Consider the following 21,426-nt stretch of genomic DNA (forward strand, 5'->3'; position numbering starts at 1 on the left):
GCTTGCGAAAATCGCAAACTGACAGGGATTTCCATGAAATAAAGTGACTTTTATGCCCCCAGACATGCTTCCCCTGCTGTCCCAGTGTCATTCCAGGGTGTTGGTATCATTTCCTGGGGTGTCATAGTGGACTTGGTGACCCTCCAGACACGAATTTGGGTTTCCCCCTTAACGAGTTTATGTTCCCCATAGACTATAATGGGGTTCGAAACCCATTCGAACACTCGAACAGTGAGCGGCTGTTCGAATCGAATTTCGAACCTCGAACATTTTAGGGCTAGTTCACACGTGAGTATAAGGGGAGGTTTTTGACAGCGGAATTCGCGTCCAAAACCTCCCCTTATAATGGTGGTCTATGGAGACCGCCGGGCTTCTGTTCTCCGCTAGCGGCGAGCTGCTGCTAGCAGAGAAAAGAAAGGACATGTCCTTTCTTCAGGCGGAAGCCGCGCAGTCTCAGCCGCGCGGCTTCCGCCCCCGGCAGCTCCCTCCTATGTCGGCTCATTCATTTGAGCCGACAGCAGAGGGTTAAGCCGCGACAGCGATGGTCGCGGCGGGCGGGTTTTTGACAAGAGAGAGACGCGGCTCGCCGCGTCTCTCTCTGTGTCAAAACCCGCGCGGGCAGTTCACGTGTGAACTAGCCCTTAGTGTTCGCTCATCTCTAATAAATAACACTATTTCCCTATACGCACATGGAGATACTGAACATGTTTGTTTATTTTATTTTTTTATGTAAAGGTGTTTTTAATTTTATATTGTTTATTTTTATACTTTGTTTTAAACTTTTTTTTCTTTATAATTTTTACTGTTCCACAAAGAGAATTGAACCTAGGATCTCTGATTGTCATTGCAAAGTACTCATCACAAATATTTTTTCAATGACTTTTCATTGGTTTTTGTTTTCTTCAGTGATAAGTTATCACACTGCAGCAGTTCGGGTAAACTCTGCTACAACAGTATATGAAACAGTATTGTGAAACCAGCATAACAGTAAAAAAAAAAAAAAAATAAGAAAAACTCGTGAAATTCATGGTTTTTGTGTTCTGTAGTCGCTTCAGGGTCTTCCATGCAGCTAATCCATTCTATTTGCTGCAGGACAGTAAATGATTTCAGTGCAAACTATAAGTTATAAGGTCCACCATAAAGCAACTCCTTTATAGATGTCTCACTGCTAGACTAACTCGAACAGAGTTACTGAAGGGAGATTCAGTTTCAGTGCATTCTGTAGTTGTTACATATAGGTCCTCCGTACAGTAACCCCATTCTAGACTGTAGTTGTATAAATTGGTCTTGCATACAGCAATTCTATCTATCTTCAAGAATTTCAGTCCATAACAGTCTGGAACAGTTAGTGCACACCTTCTCTAGAGTGGTGGGATCTGTGAGGGAGGGGGATGCTCAGGAGACCAGGGGGCCGTAGTTGTGGAGGTTATGGCAGACACACAGTCAGGTCGCCAATGGTAGAATTTGGCATTGTGCATGGCCAATGGGACTGAGCAGGATGACTTGCCATTGGATTTTGACAAGATGGACCAAAGAGTGAAAGGGACTCCAGCTGCAAAACATCCTGCCAGATGGGTGCACCAACAGGCTGAGGGAGCTGGGGCAGGTATGCTTGACCAGGAGAGAAGACTGTGAAAATAACAGTCCAGATACAATGTTTGGGAAGAGCCCAGAAATTTGTGGTACAGAAGCACAGCCATTGGCTGGAGAAGAATTAGAAGTCTAAGGCGTCTGATAGGCTAAGGGAAGAGAAACAAGTGAAACCTCTGCCCAGCATCCAGTCACATGTAGTAGGACACAGAGGCTGGGGAGTAAGGCTGTATGGCTTTGTGACAATATGGCACAGACAACAAATGGATGTATTTGTCCTCTACACACCCACGCATTTCTTTTAATGGGCCTGGACCACAAAACATACAGAAATAAGTTCCTGTCCAGACCTGTTCCGGGTTTTGTCCCCCAGCTTTCAGTCCCCACATTCACCTAGGATAACACTCAGTCGTGTGTAAGGGGCCATAAGAAAATATATCAGTGTACTCTCTCATAAAAACTGGATAGCACATGTAGCCACCTGTGTGAAAGGGTGCTATGGGGGCAGGGAAGATGGCAGCGGTGTCTGTGTATGCATTAGGCAGGCATAGGGAGGCTAGAGAGCCCCCTTGTTGACAAGGTGGCGGCCAAAATAACCAAAGGTGGCAAGTAAGGGGAAGAAAGGGATAAAGTCCTGAGAAGGTGCCACAGCCCTCAATAAAAAAGAGGATACTTTTCCTACAGATTCCCTTCATATTTCCTTAAGGAATAGGCAGCATCACTCCTTCAGAAACTACCATGGAGTTGTGGGAGTATGGTGACAAGGATACAAGCGGGCACGAAGATGAGGGCTACCACATGGCTGGTGGGCAACAGAGGACCAGGTGCAAACTTTGTCCCACTCAAGATGTAGAAAAGAATAGACTAAAGGGCCCCTTCACACGGAGTATACACTTGATGATTCTGAACGTGTAAATGTCCGAATCTGCGGCGTTAAAACAGATCCCATTGCTTTTTATGGGAGCCGGCATACGTGCGCTCCCCATAGAAATGAATGGGCTGCTTTTTTCTCTATAGCTTTCAATGTGATATGCGCGTATGCCGGCATCCATAGAAATCAATGTGATCTGTTTTAGCGCCGCTGATACGGAACATGTTACACGTTCAGAATCAGCGAGCGTATACTCCATATGAAGGGGCCCTAAAACTAATCTAAGAAAAAATCCCTGGGGTAGGTGTGTGGTGTGCCCCCTACAGGCACCAAAGTGGATCTGCCCATTGATACTTTTTGGCCTAGTGTCGCCTTCTAGTGGTAGCAGCTATACCATATGGTCTCCAAGTCCCCCAATGACACAAGAACTCACTCCCTTCAGCCTCCACTAACACACAGCCCCATCCAAATGCATTCTCATATAAACAACTTCTTCCTTCAGTCCCATCCAAGTGCATTCTCATGTACACATCATCCTTTCCCTTCAGTCCCACACAAAACACACGAGTCCTGTCGATTCACACCTATCTACCGTGCAATCCCATACACACACATACACGTCCATAGTTCCTACTTCCTGTATCTCGCACATAGCTGTCCTGCAGGATATCCCGCCCTCCTGTGACAGGCTCCGCCCCTTCCCGTGGCATCATCCATAGTAGGAACAACTCCATTCTAGGCACGAGTGTACGGTGACGTTGCTGCAGTGTTAGGGTTTCGGCGCCGGCGCGGTAGATTAAGAAAATGTGGAGGTGGTGAGGGCACGAAAGGAGAGCGAGCAGCACCCGCCATGGCCAGGCATCGCAACGTGCGCGGGTACAACTATGACGACGGTGAGAGACTGAGCGGCCTTTAAGTGGGAGGAGCTAAGGGCAGACCGATAAGCTCCCGGTGCCGTGTGTGCTGCGGCCGGACATATGTCACTGAGCTGTAGGGCTTGTGCTGGGCTTGCCGGGTGCTCGGAGCATAGGATGAGCCTGCTTAGTGACTACTGTGTGTACGTGGACCTGTATTATAGGTGTGACCTGACACTAGTAACTTTACTCAGCTTTCTTACCACAGAACACAGCGGGCGCGTTAAAGTTCTGCAATGCCCGTCCAAAACTCAGTGTGTGTCTATGGTAAAGATAGCAGCTGGTCGTTGGGGTTCCTGGTGTCAGACCCCATTGATCTGACAGCCATGGAGCATAGGCCAGCCATTCAGCAACCTATTTAGGCTTTGACCCCATATTGGGGAAAATCTGCATTTTGTTGTGAGTTTCACAGTTTGGTTTTAAGCCAAAGCCAGGAGTGAATTTAGCAGATGGGAGAAGCACAGGCCTTATTCACCTGCCGTATGTCCATCAATATGGGCAAAGATAGAGCATGTCTGTTTTTGACATTTTTTTTTTCTGTCCAAATAAAATGGAGATGTGAATACACCCGTTCAGTCTTATCATAGTTAGAGATGAGCGAGTACTGTTTGGATCAGCCGATCCGAACAGCACGCTCCATAGAAATGAATGGATGCACCTGGTACTTCCGCTTTGACGGCTGCTGGCCGCTTAACCCCCCGCATGCCGGCTACGTCCATTCATTTCTATGCGATCCGAACACTACTCGCTCATCTCTAACCATATTTAAAATGACTGTTCAATAAATGGTTGTCGCATAGCTGCTTTTCACTATCACGTGAATAAGGCTGGATTCACACAAGCAATCACACTCCGTTCCGGGATTCCGTCCCCGATTACCCTTGAAAAATATGGTACCCTTGAAAAATATGGAGAGAAATGTCCTGTAAGCAAGGACTTTTCTCTCCCCATTTTTCGGTGGAAACCTAGTGGACCCCATTATAATCTATTGGGCTCACGGGTTTCCTCAAGTAACTGCTTTCTAAGTAGACTGGAATACCAAGCAGATCTGATGAACATAAATCCGAACATTAGTGTGGACCTAGCGATAGGCTTAAAGGGCTATTCCCATGACCATAATCATATCTATATTTGTAGATAATTAAAAGCTAAGCATTTTTGCAAATCTAAGTAGTTAAAAATTCTGCAGAGTTTTAAAGATTTTCTTTAACTTTCAAAGCGGTGAGAGTCTGTTGTCTTGATCGGTTTGCCAATGGATATGACCACAAATGCAGAAACTTCTTATGGTCGGGGACTTGACAGGAGCTCCGCCATGACTTTCTTATTGTAGCTGGATCATCAGATCATACACTACATGTATCAGAAGATATTCCGGCCACAATAAGGAAATCATGGCTGATTTTATGACCTTAGAAAGTTTTTGCTTTCATGGTCGTATCCACTGGCATCAATTTGCGACCACAAAATGTTTACTTATATTTTCAAAAATGTTTAACTTTTAATTCTCTACAAACTTTAAAAATTATTATGTTTGTGGGAGTACCCCTTTAAAGAGGACCTTTCATGGTTTGGGGCACCGGCAGTTCTATATACTGCTGGAAAGCCGACAGTGCGCTGAATTCAGCGCACTATCGGCTTTCCCGATCTGTGCCCTGGGTGAAGAGCTATCGGTACCTTAGCGCTTTACAGTCAGAAGGGCGTTCCTGACAGTCAGCCAGGAACGTCCTTCTCCACAGCAGCGCCTATCGCGTTGTACAGCGTGAGCGGGGAGGAACGCCTCCCTCCCCTCTTGATAATACTCGTCTATGGACGAGCACTGTGAGCATAGGGAGGAGGCTTTCCTCTCCGCTCGCACTGTACAGCGCGATAGGCGCTGCTGTGGAGAAGGATGTTCTTGACAGACTGTCAGGAACGCCCTTCTGACTGTAAAGAGGACCGGGACCGATAGCGCTTTACCTGGGGCACAGATCGGGAAAGCCAACAGTGCGCTGAATTCAGCGCACTGTCAGCTTTCCGGCAGTATATAGAACTGCCTGAATGGTCCTCTTTAAGTGCTATTTCCCATTCCTTTTGACATAACTCTTGGCTTTGCCTCAAACATAAAAAAACACAGCAAAATCTGCAATAAAAAATACAGCTTTTCCAGCCTTAGGATAACCCAAGTAATGAAACCTTGCCGCAGAAAACTTAACCGCGGTGGCTCAGTGGTTACTGGGGTCCATATTTTCAAATCCAGCCAAGGACAAAATCTGTGAGTTTATGTTCTCCTCTTGTTTGCATGGGTTTCCTCCTATACTCTAAAGACACACTGATAGGGAATTTAGATTATGAGCCCTACTTGGGACAGTGTTGACAATATCTCTAAAGCATTGCAGAATATGATGGCGCCATATAAGTAGAATAACATGCTGTCATTTGCATAATTGAATGTGCGTTCTGCAAATTTTCTTTCCTGCAATATGTGGATGAGAAATTAAATCTTTCACTTTACTTGTATTGTGAAATGCAGTGGTTTTTTCCCCAAAAAAATGCTGCATTTCCACAACGTGGGGCTTTAGTATTGAAGGGACTTTCTGGGACTAAAATATTCACAAGATTTCTTTAGAATATGTTCTTCAAATTAGATTTACACCTGGGACCTCTGCTGATCAGCAGAGCATTTGCCATGCTTGAGAGAGCCTCATGGCCTGTTTCCATCTTATTAAAGTGAGCAGGACTGGGCTGTTGTGCTTCGTAAGCAGTGGATCCCTTCTATCTTCTATGGTTGAGCTATCCTTATTAACCCTGAAAAACCCCTTTAGGCCGGGGGGCCCACGGACAGGAAACGCCGTAGGGAAAATCGTGGCGTTTTACAGTACTTGCAAAGTGGATAGGACTCATGCGAATCCCATGCTCACTTTGCAGAAAAAATCGCAGCGTGGACACGGACCGATGCGGTTTTGAAAATAGCAGCATGTCAATTATATGTACGGAAACGCCAGCGGCTTTCCCATAGATATAATTGTAACAAAGTCTGCGGAGGAAAACTCTGTGAACTTTCTGTCTAAAGCGCTGCAGGAAGAACCGCAATGCGTCACGCCACGATTGTTCCTGCAGCGATTTAGCGCATTTTCATGTTGTGAAAATGCAGCATTTTTGCTTTGGCAGTAACACTGCAACAAAAATCACTGCATTTTACAGTACCTGAAAAGTGAATGGGGTTCTGACTAATCCCATCCACACATTGCAGGAAAAAAATCTGCAGTTGAAAAGCTGTGTTTTCAAAAATACAGGCGTTTTTGTAAATCTCACCATGTCAATTGTAATAATGAGGGGAAAAAGTCTGCAGAGGAAAACTGTCAAAATGCAGTGAAAACTGCTGAATGAAAAACCGTGCTGCATTTTACCGTGTTTTTTTGCTGCACTTTGCTACGTGGGGCCTTAGACTTAATCAATCTGAAATGGTAAAATCTCCCAATGTAGAAATGTGTTTGAGATTCTGCCGTACTAACACTACACTAGGTAAATATGTTTTTAACATTAACTTCTGATTTCACTAAATTTTTCCTGACTTTTTTTTCTTTGTTACAGATTTTGATGATGATGATATGTATGGACAGTCTGTAGAGGATGACTACTGTATCTCACCAGCAACAGGTATACTTCAGCATTGTGAAAGGCTTTACAAGTTGTTTGGTAATCCAGTTTATAACAGATATTTTCCTTCGACAATGTTGCTCATGTAGCATAATCTGGGAATAATTGTGATGGTATCACAACAGGCGAATGGTGGTAATTGGGGCTGGATGATTATGACCTAAATCAAAATCATGATTAATTGATCATTTTACGTGGATTACAATTAGTGGCGATTTTTATTTTTTTAGGTCACACCCCTTTTAAACCATGTCCCTTTCACAGTCCTGGGTGAACTAAACTGCTAAGTTCACTTAGCAGTTTAGTTCTGATCGAATGCGGCCAAACCAAAATTGCTATTATTAAAATGTGAGGATTATATGCGGAGGGTGAGTAGAATTGAGAAAACATTAAAAAAAAAAAAAAAATGTGCTGCTCACCTCCCCTGGGCTCCGCCCCACTCCCTACACTCTTTGGCGCTTCTGGCTAACGCCAGGGACCACTGATTGGGTGTTGCGATGTAAGAGCACATTTCATGGACTGAATATGGACCCATTCTAATCAGTTAAGCGATCCTCACATTTGCTTTCTTCATACTCACTAAATCGTAGTATTCACTGCTTTGATCCGTTTTGCATCCTAGACTCGTTCTGTCACTTTTACGGGGGCGAAAAATTAGACAAAAATAGAATGCGAATGAACACTATCCATGTGCCGTCTGTTATTCGGATCTCTTTGGTGACAAGAAAGCTACTAACAAAGCAGGAATTTCACACAAAGTTGTTTGCCAATCCTTAACTAATGTAGATTGTTTGTAGGGATGTGTTGTCATTAATATTTATTACTTATTCAGTGTACTGTTGCTGCATATTAACTATGTGTTGTGAAGGGTTTATAGACTGGAGTTTGGTTAAAAAACAGATTGTTAAAAATGCAATGCTGGATGATCTTTAGTCTTAAGAAAGAACAATTGGGGGCCATTATCCCTGTCAGTGTTGTAGAGATTAAGGCAGTGCCTGCTAGGCTAAGGCCCCACGTTGCGGTAAAGCAGCTTTTTTATGTTGCAGATTGTGCTGAGTTTTTTTGAGCCAAACCTAGGAGTGGCTACAAAAGGAATGGGAAATGTATAGGAAGCATTTATAGTTCTCTTTTCTGCTCAACCCACTCCTGGCCTTAGCTCAAAAAACTGCAGCAAAATCTGCAACAAGAAAAGCTGCGTTTCTGCAACATGGGGCCTTAGCCTTAAAGGGGTTGTTCTGGAATCCAGGAATTGGAGGGAGCTGGAGAAGGTGGAGAAGCATACTAGCTTGTCCATGGTGCTCCGTTGTCTGGATGTCGCAAGTTCTGTGCCTCATGTGACTGCTGAAACCAATCGGTGGCAGACTTCGCTGCTCCCCCTCCACCGACCACTGAGGCATTCAGGGACTAGCGAGTGTGCTTTTTTAATTTGACACATTCCCCTTTCGTCCAATTCTTTAATGGATACAAAGGTGTGGGAGTGGCAAAAGGTCCCCTTTAAATGTTTCCGAAGCAGTGTGATTTTCAGGTGACATTGCTACAGTGAATTCCCATAAGAATAAGCTAATGGTAGTAATAAGATGCAGGAGTTACTTGGGCTTATGATGTCAAATCTCTTGTTCTTTTCCACTTATTTGTGAAATAATTCTTATTAATATACTGTGACCACAGTAGAACTTTGTGTAATGTGAGAGAAATTTTAGTTTACCGTGTTCTTATTTGCAGCTGCTCAGTTCATATATTCTAAACGGGGCAGACATCAAAGCTTTTCTGAGCCTTTGGAAGAGGAGGAAGATGAATATGAAGATGACGACAAATTTAAAGCTTCCTGTACTTCCCTGAGTTCTGTTGACCAAGGTACTATACAATCATTTCTCAGATCCTTCATTTACAATATTTGGGAAGCATTTGACATATTTCTTCTATTTTTTATTTTATTTTATATTTTTTTTTTTAGCTCGCTTGTATTCCTGCCTTGATCAAATGAGAGAAGTTTTAGGAGAATCAGTATCAGAGCAAACAATGATTGATGCAGTATTGCAGTGCAGCTTTGATGTGGCGAAGGCTCTAGACCAAGTCTTCAAGCAGGACAGCAACACCAGCAAGAAGCCTGTTACCCAAGATGCTCCCTCAACTGAAAGACCAGGAAAAGGTAGGCTCATTTTATACTTGTTCTCTTATATTCATGACATCATGATTTTACAACCTTACCTCATCGGTGTTGAATAAGGTCAGAAGCTTTGGGGTTATGGAGCTTTAAAGTGTTGTTTTTTTGTTTTTTTTTTGTTTTTTTTTTATATGGGCCAAATAACATGTTGCATCAATAGCTGTGTTGTTTTGTTTGCAAGCTCACTACTCATCGCTTTTGAGAAATGCAGGCAGCAAACCAAACCTTACAGCAGCACAGGCCCCCCACTTGCCCCTGGAAGCCACTAATGAGTTATTTATTGCCTGCTCAGTTATGCTGCATGGGCTGAAGAAGTGAGACACAAGACAGACCCTACAGCAGGGTGGAAATTTGTTCACAGGGGAAAAGGTACACAGAGTGAGAGCAGGCAGATGAATTTATGGGAAATGTAGTCTGTCTATAGTTTTGTGTAAATAAGGCTAGGTTCACACTTGCATTTTGTGACTATTGATTGATTCTGTCCCCCATTGTGCTTGAAATTTGTGTCCACTATGTTTTGCACTTTATGGGAAGAAACCTGGTGGACTACATTGTAGTCTATGGGGTCCATGTCTAAATACTTTTTTAATCGGATTGTGTTTCCGTTTTCTGGTCCCCAAGTGGATCCGAGGAACACAAACCCCAATGCAGATGTGAACCTAGCCTTAGAGTTATACAAGGATCAGTTAGTAAAATACAGCCAAGCTGGACAAGGGAACAGTGAGTATTTAGCACTACACCCCTTTAATAAATATAGTTAGAATTCATAATAGAAGACTGAATTCATTTTATGTGTTCAAGAAATGTTTTTGACAAATCTTTTATAAAATCATTTTATTCTGACATTTAGCAAATAAATGCCTTTTCGTGTCTTTTTTTTTTCTTTTTCATTTTTGCATTGTTCCTACTGACTTCACGTATGGATTCTGCCTTTTTTAAACAACCTGAATATTATTGGCCACGGTAAGGTAAGAAGCCTTATTTACTTCTTTACAGCACTTAACCAACAATCAGTCTTTGTTACTTCCAAACCATACAAAATGTACTGACAGTTCAGAGTTGGGCTTTAATAACCCAGCCAATAGACAGCCAGCAAGTAACCTTTCGTCTAGTGATTCCTTAGCTGGTAGGGAGAACATTGTACCCGATTTCACTCCTAGTTTGTCTTTATCTGCTCTCATAAATGAAAGCTCACAAAAGAACTTGGGTAATGAACAGCCTGTTGCACTGTCTACAATGAGTCTACTGGATTTAATGAATCCTTCGACTGCTGCCTTCAGTACCTTGAATGACTTGGATCCGTCTGCACCTATGAATTGCTCAAATCATTTAGCCCAGATTCCCGATTTGATGCAGATAGGTACATCTGCAAGTGTAGAAGGGTCTAAAGATATGTCTATTAGTGGCCTACGTGGTTCTCAAGTAATTTCATTTCCAAAAAAGAGAGAACCAGAAAATCACATCTTGCGTGAAAAGGCCACTTTATTTGGAAGCCTAAGTTCAGTCTTGCAATCAGAGGATAGTATGTCCTCTGATGGAGAAAATTTGTCTTTACCAAAGTATGGAAGTCCATCGCTAGCTGATCTAATCCAGGAGCACAAAGAGAGGAACCCTTCACAGAACCTCATGATTGATTCTCCTCAGAAGAATCTGTGTAATACAGACTTGCAGACTGGATCTGGGTCTAATGCAGCTTTTGATTTACCCTCACTGACAACATCTCTGTCATCCCTTGCTGTTTCTCAAAGCACCGATCAGAGAGACTTTCAAGTTTCCTTGTCTGATCTTATTGCTGAAACCAGTAACAAACCTCATGATAACCTTCACAATTTGTTTCAGTCCAGTGGGGTTACCTTGAACGAGACCAATAGCAACATTGATCTCCGCTTTCTCATCAGTGAGCCTCTTGGTGGTCATAGTCCTTTAACTCTTGATGTCAAGCCTACTGCCCTTGACCACTTAGAACTCAAACCCTCCAGTGACAGACGTTTAGTTTCTGAGAAATTGCTAGTTTCTAAACATCGCAAGAAATCCAGCCATTGGGTTAAGTCATTGAAAGCCAAACCTTCTACATTTGCTTTAAGTTTATGTTTTGCCTACATTCCAAAAGCACGCAGAAAATCTTTATTGCTATCTCAACTACCAGGCTCTCAAATCAATGAATTAAAGCTGAATAATCCCATGGGCCACCCAGATATCGTACCATTTGATTTCCAGACTCCCTCCCCCGATGACATTGTAAAAGAGAGCCAGAAGAAGGCTTTTATGAGATAAAGTAGAACTTTTTCTGCATCCTATTATGTATAGTTGGCATAAATGACGCTATATATTTAGTTGTATTTTAGAAAAAATTTTATTTTTATATTTCATTAGATAGACTGAGGATTTTTAATACTTTTAGATTCCAGCAGTATCTTATTTCCCTTGACAGTATTTTTGACCGTGAAGTATGGGTTTAAGTGGTCTCTCAATTCTTAAAACTTCACTCATCTAGGAGATAAAGGAGTGTGCACTAACTTTTAACTTCAAATTAAATTTCTTTTTTAAATTAGTAATGTTATAAATGACTCTTTTGGTGACTACAACACTTTTTTTTTTTATACTTTATATTAATTTATTATTGTTTGTATCAAATGCTTTTTCCTACAAATGAATTGCTACCGAAAGCTAGCATGTTACACAATGACTTTTTTTTTTTTTTTTTTTACCCTTCTTGAGCTAATTCTTCATTTTTCTAAATGCTATTAATCTCTCAGGATTACTTATAACACATAGGCTTGCAAATATGAAGTTTGTTAGGTATATCATTTACGAATGTGGATTGGTTATTACTACTTTATAGAAATTTTCTTTATGGGAAGATATTAGGGCATGTGGAAGATTTGTTGCAAAATATGTAAAATCTGACCCACGCATTTGACTGAACACGTTCGTAGATTTCTACATGCGACGTTTAAAATGTCGGCAATTGTAGACATTTCCTTAAGGCTGAGGCCTCACATTGCGGAAAAGCAGCTACTTTTGTTGCAGATTTTGCTGCGTTTTTTTTGACCCAAACCTAAGGGTGCATGCACACTACGGAACGCCGGGCGTGTATGAGAGCCGTACACGCCGGCGTTACAGCAGGGCTGCCGAACACTTCCCATTCACTTCAATTGGAGCGCTCGTAAACGCCGCTGTTACGAGCGCTCCCATTGAAGTGAATGGGAAGTGTTCGGCAGTCTGCTGTAATGCCGGCGTGTACGGCTCTCATACACGCCCGGCGTTACTCAGTGTGCATGCACCCTAAGAGTGGCGACAAACTGAATGGGAAATATATAGGAAGTTCTCATACTTCTACCTTCTTCTACATTCGGCTCAATCCACTCCTGACTTTGGCTCAAAAGAACGCAACAATATCTGCAACAAAAAAAGCTGTGTTTCCGCAACGTGGGGCTTCAGCCTAAAGGAGTTATTTTGTTTTTGTTTATGTAGATTGTGAACCCCACATAGAGCTCACAATGTACATTTTTTCCCTATCAGTATGTCTTTTTGGAATATGGGATGGAAATCCATGCAAACACGGGGAGAACATACAGACTCCTTGCTGATGGTTTTTTTGCCCTTGGCGGGATTTGAACACCAGGACTCCAGCACTGCAAGGCTGCAGTGCTAACCACTGAGCCACCGTGTGGCCCCCCCCCATCCCCCCCGAGTTATCCCGTTTCTATCAATGATGGCCTATCCTAAGGATATTAGATCTGCGTGGTCAGACTGCACAGCTCTCAGTATGGTTTACATACCGCGAGCCATGCTTCTCACTTGCCATACAAACTGTAGCAGTGAGTGCAGGTTTAGAATAGCTGTCCCATTGAAATCTATGTTAAAAACCATATATCCCCTTATCAAATCTGATGCCTGAATGTACCTTTTGGGTATGTTCACACACCAGCTTTTGGAGAGGATTTTGTCTTCTGACTAATATTACTCTCCCAACTTGCCCTGTCTAACTGGCAGCAGAGAGCAGAAGCTGAGCCCTCTTTCTTTTTCTTTTATCATATTGAAAAAAGAAGCATCTGTCACTGCGTCCTATTGAAAATAATGAGATGCAGAATAGGTAGCGTTTATGGAGAGGATTTTTAGGCAGAAGATCATCTCATTGCTCTCTCTAGAAGCTGCTGTGTGAACATACCCTTAAGGGTGTTGTACAAGGATAAGAAATTCATGTCTGTTTTACTCTAGAAACAATGCCACTTGTTGAAGAGTTGTCTGGTATTGCAGATGAATCTATTCCACTGTTTCTGTTATAAAGCAGCCATGAATTTCTTACCCTGATACTACTTTATTGCTTAAATTAAGTTGACGCACTTGAAATTTTTTTTCTTAGTAAATGTATATAATGACATGTACAGGGTCTAATTGTGTCAGACGATCTTTCTGTTCAGGTCAATTTTTTTTTTTTCTATTATTATAAAACATTTTAAACATTGAGAGGGTAGTGGGTTTTTTTCTTTTTTTTTTTTTTTTTTATTTTTTTTTTAGGTAGCGTATTGTTGCTTGTATATGATATACTGTAGATAGATGTATAATAAAGGAGAAAACTGGGAAACCCTTGCTTATCTGTCTGCAAATTACCTTATTTATCATGTCTAGTGTGTATTTTTTATTTACATATTGTTGCATTTCCGGCATGGATTTTTTTTTTTTTAAATTCTTTTTGGTTTTATATATTTTTTTGCTATATAGCACTTTTTTTTTTGCGATGGGGGCATTAAGGAGCATTGTGCTGTGTAGAAAGCACTAAAAAGGAATTACCGTATATTCTCGAGTATAAGCCGACTTTTTCAGCACATTTTTCATGCTGAAAAAGCTCTCCTCGGCTTATACACGAGTCAGGGTCCACGGAGCACAGAAAACTGGAAGGCAGAGGTCCTTTAGTGCTACTGCTCTGTGATTGGCTTATCATGAGGTCACGTGACTGTGATGTCATCAAAGGTCCTGTAGCCACTGGTATGTAACATCTGCAGATAAGGTTGAGTCTAAATCCTAGTAGCTCCGCCCACACCAGATTCTGATCACATGGTCATAACGTCATCAGAGGTCCTTTAGCACACTAGGATTTAGCATCTACCCTGCAGATGAGTGGCCAGGATTCATTGTGTCTTATGGAAGATGTCTGTTGTATGGAGGAGAGGAAGCTACAGTAAAGTGACACACACAGGTACCTTCCTTTAGTTACTCTGCCTATTAATGTCAGGCATTTGGGGTTATTAATTTAGTTTCAGTAACTCCATGTGTCTCACATTAATAACAGTTAACCCCATCATATCCCTCATTTTAACCCGTGTGCCCCATATAAGGGTTACTATTATGTGAACACATGAGGGTACTAATGAAGGACCTTAATTATGAAAATACCTAATTATTACCTCCATATGTCCCACACATCAGTAACTCTTATGTGAGTCACACAGGGGGTTAATGTGAGGGACATGATGGGGCTAAACACCCCCCCCCCCCCCCCCCCCCTCGGCTTATACTCGAGTCAATAAGATTTCACAGTTTTTTGTGGTAAAATTAGGGGCCTCGGCTTATATTCGGGTCGGCTTATATTCGGGTCGGCTTATACTCGAGTATATACGATATACTGTGTGTTGGGGCCATTAAAGAGCATTATATTGTGTTGGCCTCTTTGAACTTTAACACACAGACTTTTTAGTAAGGTTTTTCCTTGCTAAAAAGTGCGTCTTAGAGTCCGAAAAATACAGTAAATTCAACACTTTCAGGACCCAGCGTCATTGATGTCCCAATGCTCAGGCCAAATTTAACACTTTGGTATGCATTGCTTTACACTACAATATCTCTTTAATGGATTTGCATATGTCAATTATTTTTTACCATGTATTTTTCAGGACACGACACATAAGGCTTAAAATAAGTAGTATTTATTTGTTAACCAAGTTGATTTTTTTTTTCTCTAGAAGTGGAAGAATGTTATAAAATGTGAAAAAATGGAAATTTTTCTTTTTACCTAAAACAAAATAGATTTTATATATACTATTGCATATAAACATATTCAAATTAGACTTAGTAATTCTTCTCATCACAGGGGCTACACATTTATATAGTTTTTCAACAAAAAATTAGGTTTTATATGGTTTTATGTTCAGCATGACTTATTTTCTGGACCCCTGGTCCATGTCTAAATTAGTCAGTAGTTCAGTATAGTAGAGGGCTGTAAACTGCTTGTGTTATTTCTAGCTAGGCTCCCTGATGAGGCAGAGCAAATATCCAGGAAGGTGATGGTGGGGGCTGGAAGATCTGCACACACAATGTGAATGCAAAGACAGTTACATTTTACAGTGATCACTATAAAGGGTTAAACTTAGTTGCTTAAAGTGATAATAAAAGTCCTAAAAGCTTTTCCGTCTTTATGCAAATGAATCATCTTCTTGCCTGGTTTTCAGTCTTCTACGCATGCGCAGTCGGCTCTGCCAGCAGGCCTCTGGCAGAGCTGACTGCACCTGCGCGCAACCATTTTTTTGTGGCCACTTCCTACAAGAGCTTGGTTTCATGAAAATGGAGCTGCAATGCTGAAGAAGAAAGACATCTCTGGGAAGTGTAGAAGCAGCTCTACAAGGTAGTGTCTTTAGTTATTATCAAATTTCCTGCTGACAGACTCCCTTTAGATGATGTCCTCCTTATAGTAATGAAGGTTATATACATTTATGCTATATGTTATAGTTGTGACAACCAACAATATATCACAAAATATCATATAAAATATACTACATGTTATAGCACTGTATACAACAGTGTGCGATTATCCCATTAAATACTGTGGGTAAAACAGTTGACAGTGGAGCTGACAAATGTTCTGGTTAGGTTCAGGGGGTGATGAGATGTACCGCTGCTCAGCCCTTTAACTATGACTGCAGGAGAACATATATAGTCTCTGGTTAGTATGGTTGGGTGGATGGCTTGGCAAACGTTCATGTATGACGGCCCATACTCACCAGTGCAGTAATGACAGATGCTGCGCAAAAGTATTATGTAATAGGTAATGAGACGCCTCAGAAAGTATGTGTTTTGTTTTTTGTTTTGTTTTTTAGCCCCTTCTTCCCGCAGATTCTGCCTTTTATGGACTTTTGCTGTTTAACACCGGTAGTACAAATTATCTAGCAATGTAAAAGCTTGTGGAAGAATTACCTACTGTGAAACTTTCACATAGTATAGTGTAGTACATTTACTTTTATTCTGCACACTATCCAAACTGGTATGGCGACAATGGGGTTCATGTTAGGTTTGTGCCAGTGCAAATGCTTCCCCACAGTGGTGTTTTGCTTCGTATCCTTCGGTACAAAGGATGTGGCTTCTATTACAACAAAACATGGTGCGAAAAGTGAACAGTTCAAACACATCAATTTTATTGTATTTTATTTTTTGTTTTACCTGCACGCCCACACTGGAAAGTCTGAGACTCTCCAGCTTTTTTTCATGGTTTTCTTTCATGTAAACATGTATAACTATATTGAGTAGCCCATAAGTGAATGCTGGTTAATTGACAAACATCTGCTGATCAATATCTCTCTTCTCTTGTAGCTGTTTTCCATGTAATGCAGTTTGCTGTATTCTATCATTTTGTGATCCTTGTCTATACTATTGCCTCCATATATGCATGCATTTCTTAATATTGTAGTAAGAGCACTAGACACTCATTTCTGTTGGTATCTTCTTGCATTTTTCCATAGACCAGCAAAAATGCCTATATGTGTATTTTAGGTCTCGTTCACGTCTACGTTGGCAATCTGTTTGGGGTAGTCCGCATGAGGAGCCCCCCCCCCCCGATCAGACTACCGAACTCATTTGCAAGTGGTGTGCAGTGAAAGCACATGGACCCCATCGACTATAATAGGGTCCATATGCTTGCCGAGAGATGCATGCGGAGAGGAAAGTAGATTGTGAAGTACTTTCTTGTCCGAATGTTCCCTGTGGAGATCTGGTGGCGACCACAGGGACCCCATTTCACTGCACACCGCTTGCAAATACGTTCGGTATTCTGTTCCCATGCGGACTCCCCTGAATGGATTACCGACGCAGATGTGAACGAGGCCTTAGAGACAGGCTGCTTAATCAGATCACTTCTATGAGAAAACCCAGTGCTAGAGATGCTTGTCTGAAGCTAAATATAAGAGTATGGAGTTAGAAGGCTCACCATTAGACAACTATTAAATAAAGTCATTTATTGATCCTAGTCGCCCTCATGCTAGATGCATCTGAACATGGTGCCTGCACAAATACTGTACATCTTTAAGACTGAATTTACATGCTGCTTTTCTTCATCAAGAAATGCATGTAGTTTGTATTGGCAGTAATGGATCACACATTGCCATACCTTTCATCTGTATGCTACTGGCCATTAAATAGAGAACCTCTGGCCTACTGGCACAGTAGCAATGTACCACTCATAACTGCTAAGCAGCCTAATATAGCACTAATATGAGTAAGGCATTGCTTTCAGAAGTGTACTTGTTACTATTTCTGAGATGGTGATTAATAATGAATCCTTATGTGCTTGAAATGGATCTGAAAGATGCCCTTTAGGCATCTGTTACTTATAGTTTTCAAAGTAGATATAACAATTTTGTATGAGGGTGACTCAGGCAGATAACATTAGTCAGTTAAAAATCACCAAATCTAAAATATATGCTTAGAGAGAAAAAAAAAAAAAAAGCATTTAGATGTAACAGTGAAAATAATTACATGGTACTTGGCAAAGGGTGGTGTTAAGTGTACACATTTGCAAAGGTTGTCTTGTGAGGATACGTTTTCACAAGTAGACAACTTCTCTAAATCTGGCTTGATATATAAGATGGGTGTCAACTGAGTAAATGCGATCTGATCTCTTCATATGCATGCATGCTCAGCTTGACCGAGGAGAGCAAGTGTACTGAACAGTAGAAGAGAGAAGCTGCCAGTCTCTTCTGGTAGAAGCTCATCTCACTGAAAACAAATGGATCAGGCAGTTGAATTCACCAACATTTCACACTGAGAGAGTCGGAAGGACCCTATACCCGTTAGATTGTCAGCTGCTCTTGTTTGAAATAGGTGGGTTCAGCCAACACTCTTCTAAGGGTCCGTTCACACGATGTAATGCGCCGTTGATTCTGACACGTAAACTCGTGTCAGAGTCAGCGCCGCAAAACAAAATCCCATTGACTTCAATGGGTTTCGTTTTGCGCTCGTAACACATTGAAATCAATGGGTTAAAAAGCCTCCCATTGATTTGAATGTGTTACGCGCGCTAAACGGAGCTTACGTGTCAGAATCAACGGCGCGTTACATCGTGTGAATGGACCCTAACATGCATGGCTAGCTTCACACCAAAAGATCAGCTGTTACCACCATTTTCCAAAGGGACCTATTCTCATCATTAGCCTTAATCTGTTTGCTTCTTATCGGCAACTTATTTTAATCTAAATCTTCATACCATCCTTTGGTTAACCACTATCTTAGTTTTTTTCTTTGTTTAATCATAATGTTTACAATTCACTGTTGGTTGTATGTTTTAAACATTAGGGCTAGTTCACACGTGAACTGCGCGCGCGGGTTTTGACACCGAGAGAGACGCGGCTCGCCGCGTCTCTCTCTGGTCAAAACCTTCCTGCCGCGACCATCACGGTCGCGGCTTTCCCCTCCACTGTCGGCTCAAATGAATGAGCCGACATAGGAGGGTGCTGCCGGGAGCAGAAGCCGCGCGGCTTCCGCCTGAAGATAGGGCAGGTTGCTTCTTTTCTCCGCTAGCAGCAGCCCGCCGCTAGTGGAAAAAAGAAGCCTGGCGGTCTGCATAGACCACCATTGTAAGGGGAGGTTTTTGACGCGAAATCCACTGTCAAAAACCTCCCCTGGGTTCACGTGTGAACGAGCCCTTAGAGTAGTTGTGTCTGCATTGTTAGAGGTCAGTTTCACATACTGAGGTATACCTAATAATGTATTCACTCTCCCGGATTATTCCCTGTATCCAACCTTAAAATGGCTCCCTTGGCTGGGCATGTTATTAGCAGACTGATCAACTGGTGGTCCCTGTTTTCTTAAAGGGGTTGTCCCTATCTATACTAGCAGCTTATATAAACTGAAGACTTTTCCTGAATATATTGCTTTAGAAATTCTGCTTTGTTCTCCTGCTATGTGACCTTATTCTTCCCATTGTTTATACAGTGTTGCTACAACCATGAACCTATAGGACAAGTGACGTCACTCAATCACTGCTCTTACCGGCAGTACTATCAGCTCAACTAATTGCAGTTTGCTGATAAAGCCTGGTCTCTTATCTCTCTATGTAAACACACAGAAAACACGGATTCCATTCTGTACAAGCATCTGCATATTATCTGATCTGTATAAGTGTTGTGTGTCCTGTTCAGCAGGGGGGAGGGAGAGAAATGCAGGAAGTCAGCAGAAGACACTGCAGGTAGACTGCTGAAACACTGAGATGGAAAAACCCCTTTAACGTCTTAACAATGACACTCACTAGAAGGATTCCTACAGGAGACTGTTTTGCATTAGGTTCCCAGTTCCTTGTCCCTCTCTCTTGCATTGTATGTGTGCAGATGTACATAGTTGTCTCTACATAGTCTCTCATGTGTTTCTTAAGTCATATCCTACATGCACGTTTCTTTATAAAATCTATTAAAAACTGATACTGTGCTACATCTAGTGTAAGGTGGTGGACGACAGTGGGATCTAAGGATAACCAAAGAGGGTATATCTGCCAAGTACCACTCGTTTTAAATTGGATGAATTGTCTGTTTTCTTCTTTATTATCAGGGTATAATAGAAGGACATGTTACCTTGGTTTTGCATTATTGAGGGCATGCAGCAATACTATTCAATCAGCATTTATGTATACATGTAATATGCAAGTGACAAGATTAAGGGAGACCCCTTGTATTTCTGTTTTTGGGTCCTGGGACAACCTCTTTGAATGTTTTTAGCTTAAATAGTGAGTCCTTTTTTGTTTCACATCCATTTTAATACACTAAAAAAAGAACCTGCTTCAAACTCCCAGACTACAAAAGGTTATCTTACATACCCTTTACATCCACTAGTTAGAAGTAGACCAGTTTACATGTGATGGCTTCACTCTCTCCCCTACTAAATTTCGATAGTATGAAGAGTTTTGAGTTGAAAAATGGGTTAAACCCAGCCACTAAAATTTTCTTTTTAATCTAAAGGACTGGAAATGACAGTGGTTATTCATGGGATAGTGAGTGGGCTACGTGGAAATCACTGACCGCTAAAATCTAGATTATATTCCTAAGTATTTAAACCCATATGTACAACTATGTAATCATAAACCAGAATAGAGTTCCTCACATTATCAGTGTTTATTTCACAATAACCAGGGCAAAAAGAGTGTATGCCATGACCAAATAGTGGCCAGCAAGTTCAAAAGGGAGAATGTAGGTCTTATTATGTGGGGTTATTTCCATTTATGTGACGGGATATATGATTAATGGCGATCCGACTTCTGGAACATTCACTTATTGTTATAAAAATAAGGCAGCGTATATCGACATGGAAACCTTGAATTTGCTCTAGAGGTTAGGTTTAATTATCTACAGTCCCTGACAAAAGTTCTGTTGCTTATCCATGTTGTGGAATCAAAATCTTATATTGGTTTTAGAAATGGCTCATATGAAAGCTGAAGCCCTCCCAAATGTTTTTTTTGTTAAGAAAATAAATTTATTTATTTATTTATTGATCATTTAATTAATGAACACAGGTCAGATTTTGGCAAGACAAAAGTTTTGTCACTCACATAAAGTAATGGGAAAATCACACCAATAATTCAGTTCAAATACAAAGATATGTTTCATAACATTGGTGAATGAAGTTGTGGTGCTATTAGAGCCATATTTAATATTTTTTGTGGCTTCCATGAGCTTAAAGGACTACATCCATGTAATTCATACAATTTATTGTTGATTCTTTGGTTTTGTCTGCCAAGCTTCCTCAATGATGTTCATGTCTGGTGACTGGGCTGACCAGTCCTGGAGCACCTTCATCTTCTTTGCCTTCAGGAGCTTTAATGTAGAGATGGATGTATGAGATGGAGCTCCAGCCTGCAAACTGTTCTAGTTGACACAGGGACTTGAGGTGACAGGCCTGTTGGAGCTCTTCTGCAGTGGAAGAGGGGCTGGTTTTGATTTTCTAACCAACAAACGTTCCTCCTGAGCAGTTGTCTTGCGGGGTCTGCCGGACCTGGGCTT

General features: G+C 41.5%; 1 protein-coding gene across 2 annotated transcripts in view; it reads left to right on the plus strand.

The window, feature by feature from the left end:
- Positions 1-3,169: 3,169 nt before the first annotated feature.
- The window catches only part of HBS1L (HBS1 like translational GTPase), a 66,870-nt gene continuing 48,613 nt past the window's right edge, over positions 3,170-21,426 (plus strand). The window contains exons 1-5 of one of the 2 annotated variants that reach the window (XM_075267937.1): positions 3,170-3,354; positions 6,946-7,011; positions 8,734-8,865; positions 8,966-9,160; positions 10,149-11,481. In XM_075267937.1, coding sequence (XP_075124038.1) covers positions 3,312-3,354; positions 6,946-7,011; positions 8,734-8,865; positions 8,966-9,160; positions 10,149-11,449 — 1,737 coding nt within the window. In that variant the 5' untranslated portion in view covers positions 3,170-3,311 and the 3' untranslated portion in view covers positions 11,450-11,481. Of the gene's footprint in view, positions 3,355-6,945; positions 7,012-8,733; positions 8,866-8,965; positions 9,161-10,148; positions 11,482-21,426 lie in introns of those variants that run through there. The other variant, XM_075267936.1, reaches the window with a different exon arrangement.

This window comes from Leptodactylus fuscus, chromosome 3, assembly GCF_031893055.1.
Source record: "Leptodactylus fuscus isolate aLepFus1 chromosome 3, aLepFus1.hap2, whole genome shotgun sequence".
Classification (NCBI taxonomy): Eukaryota; Metazoa; Chordata; class Amphibia; order Anura; family Leptodactylidae; genus Leptodactylus; species Leptodactylus fuscus.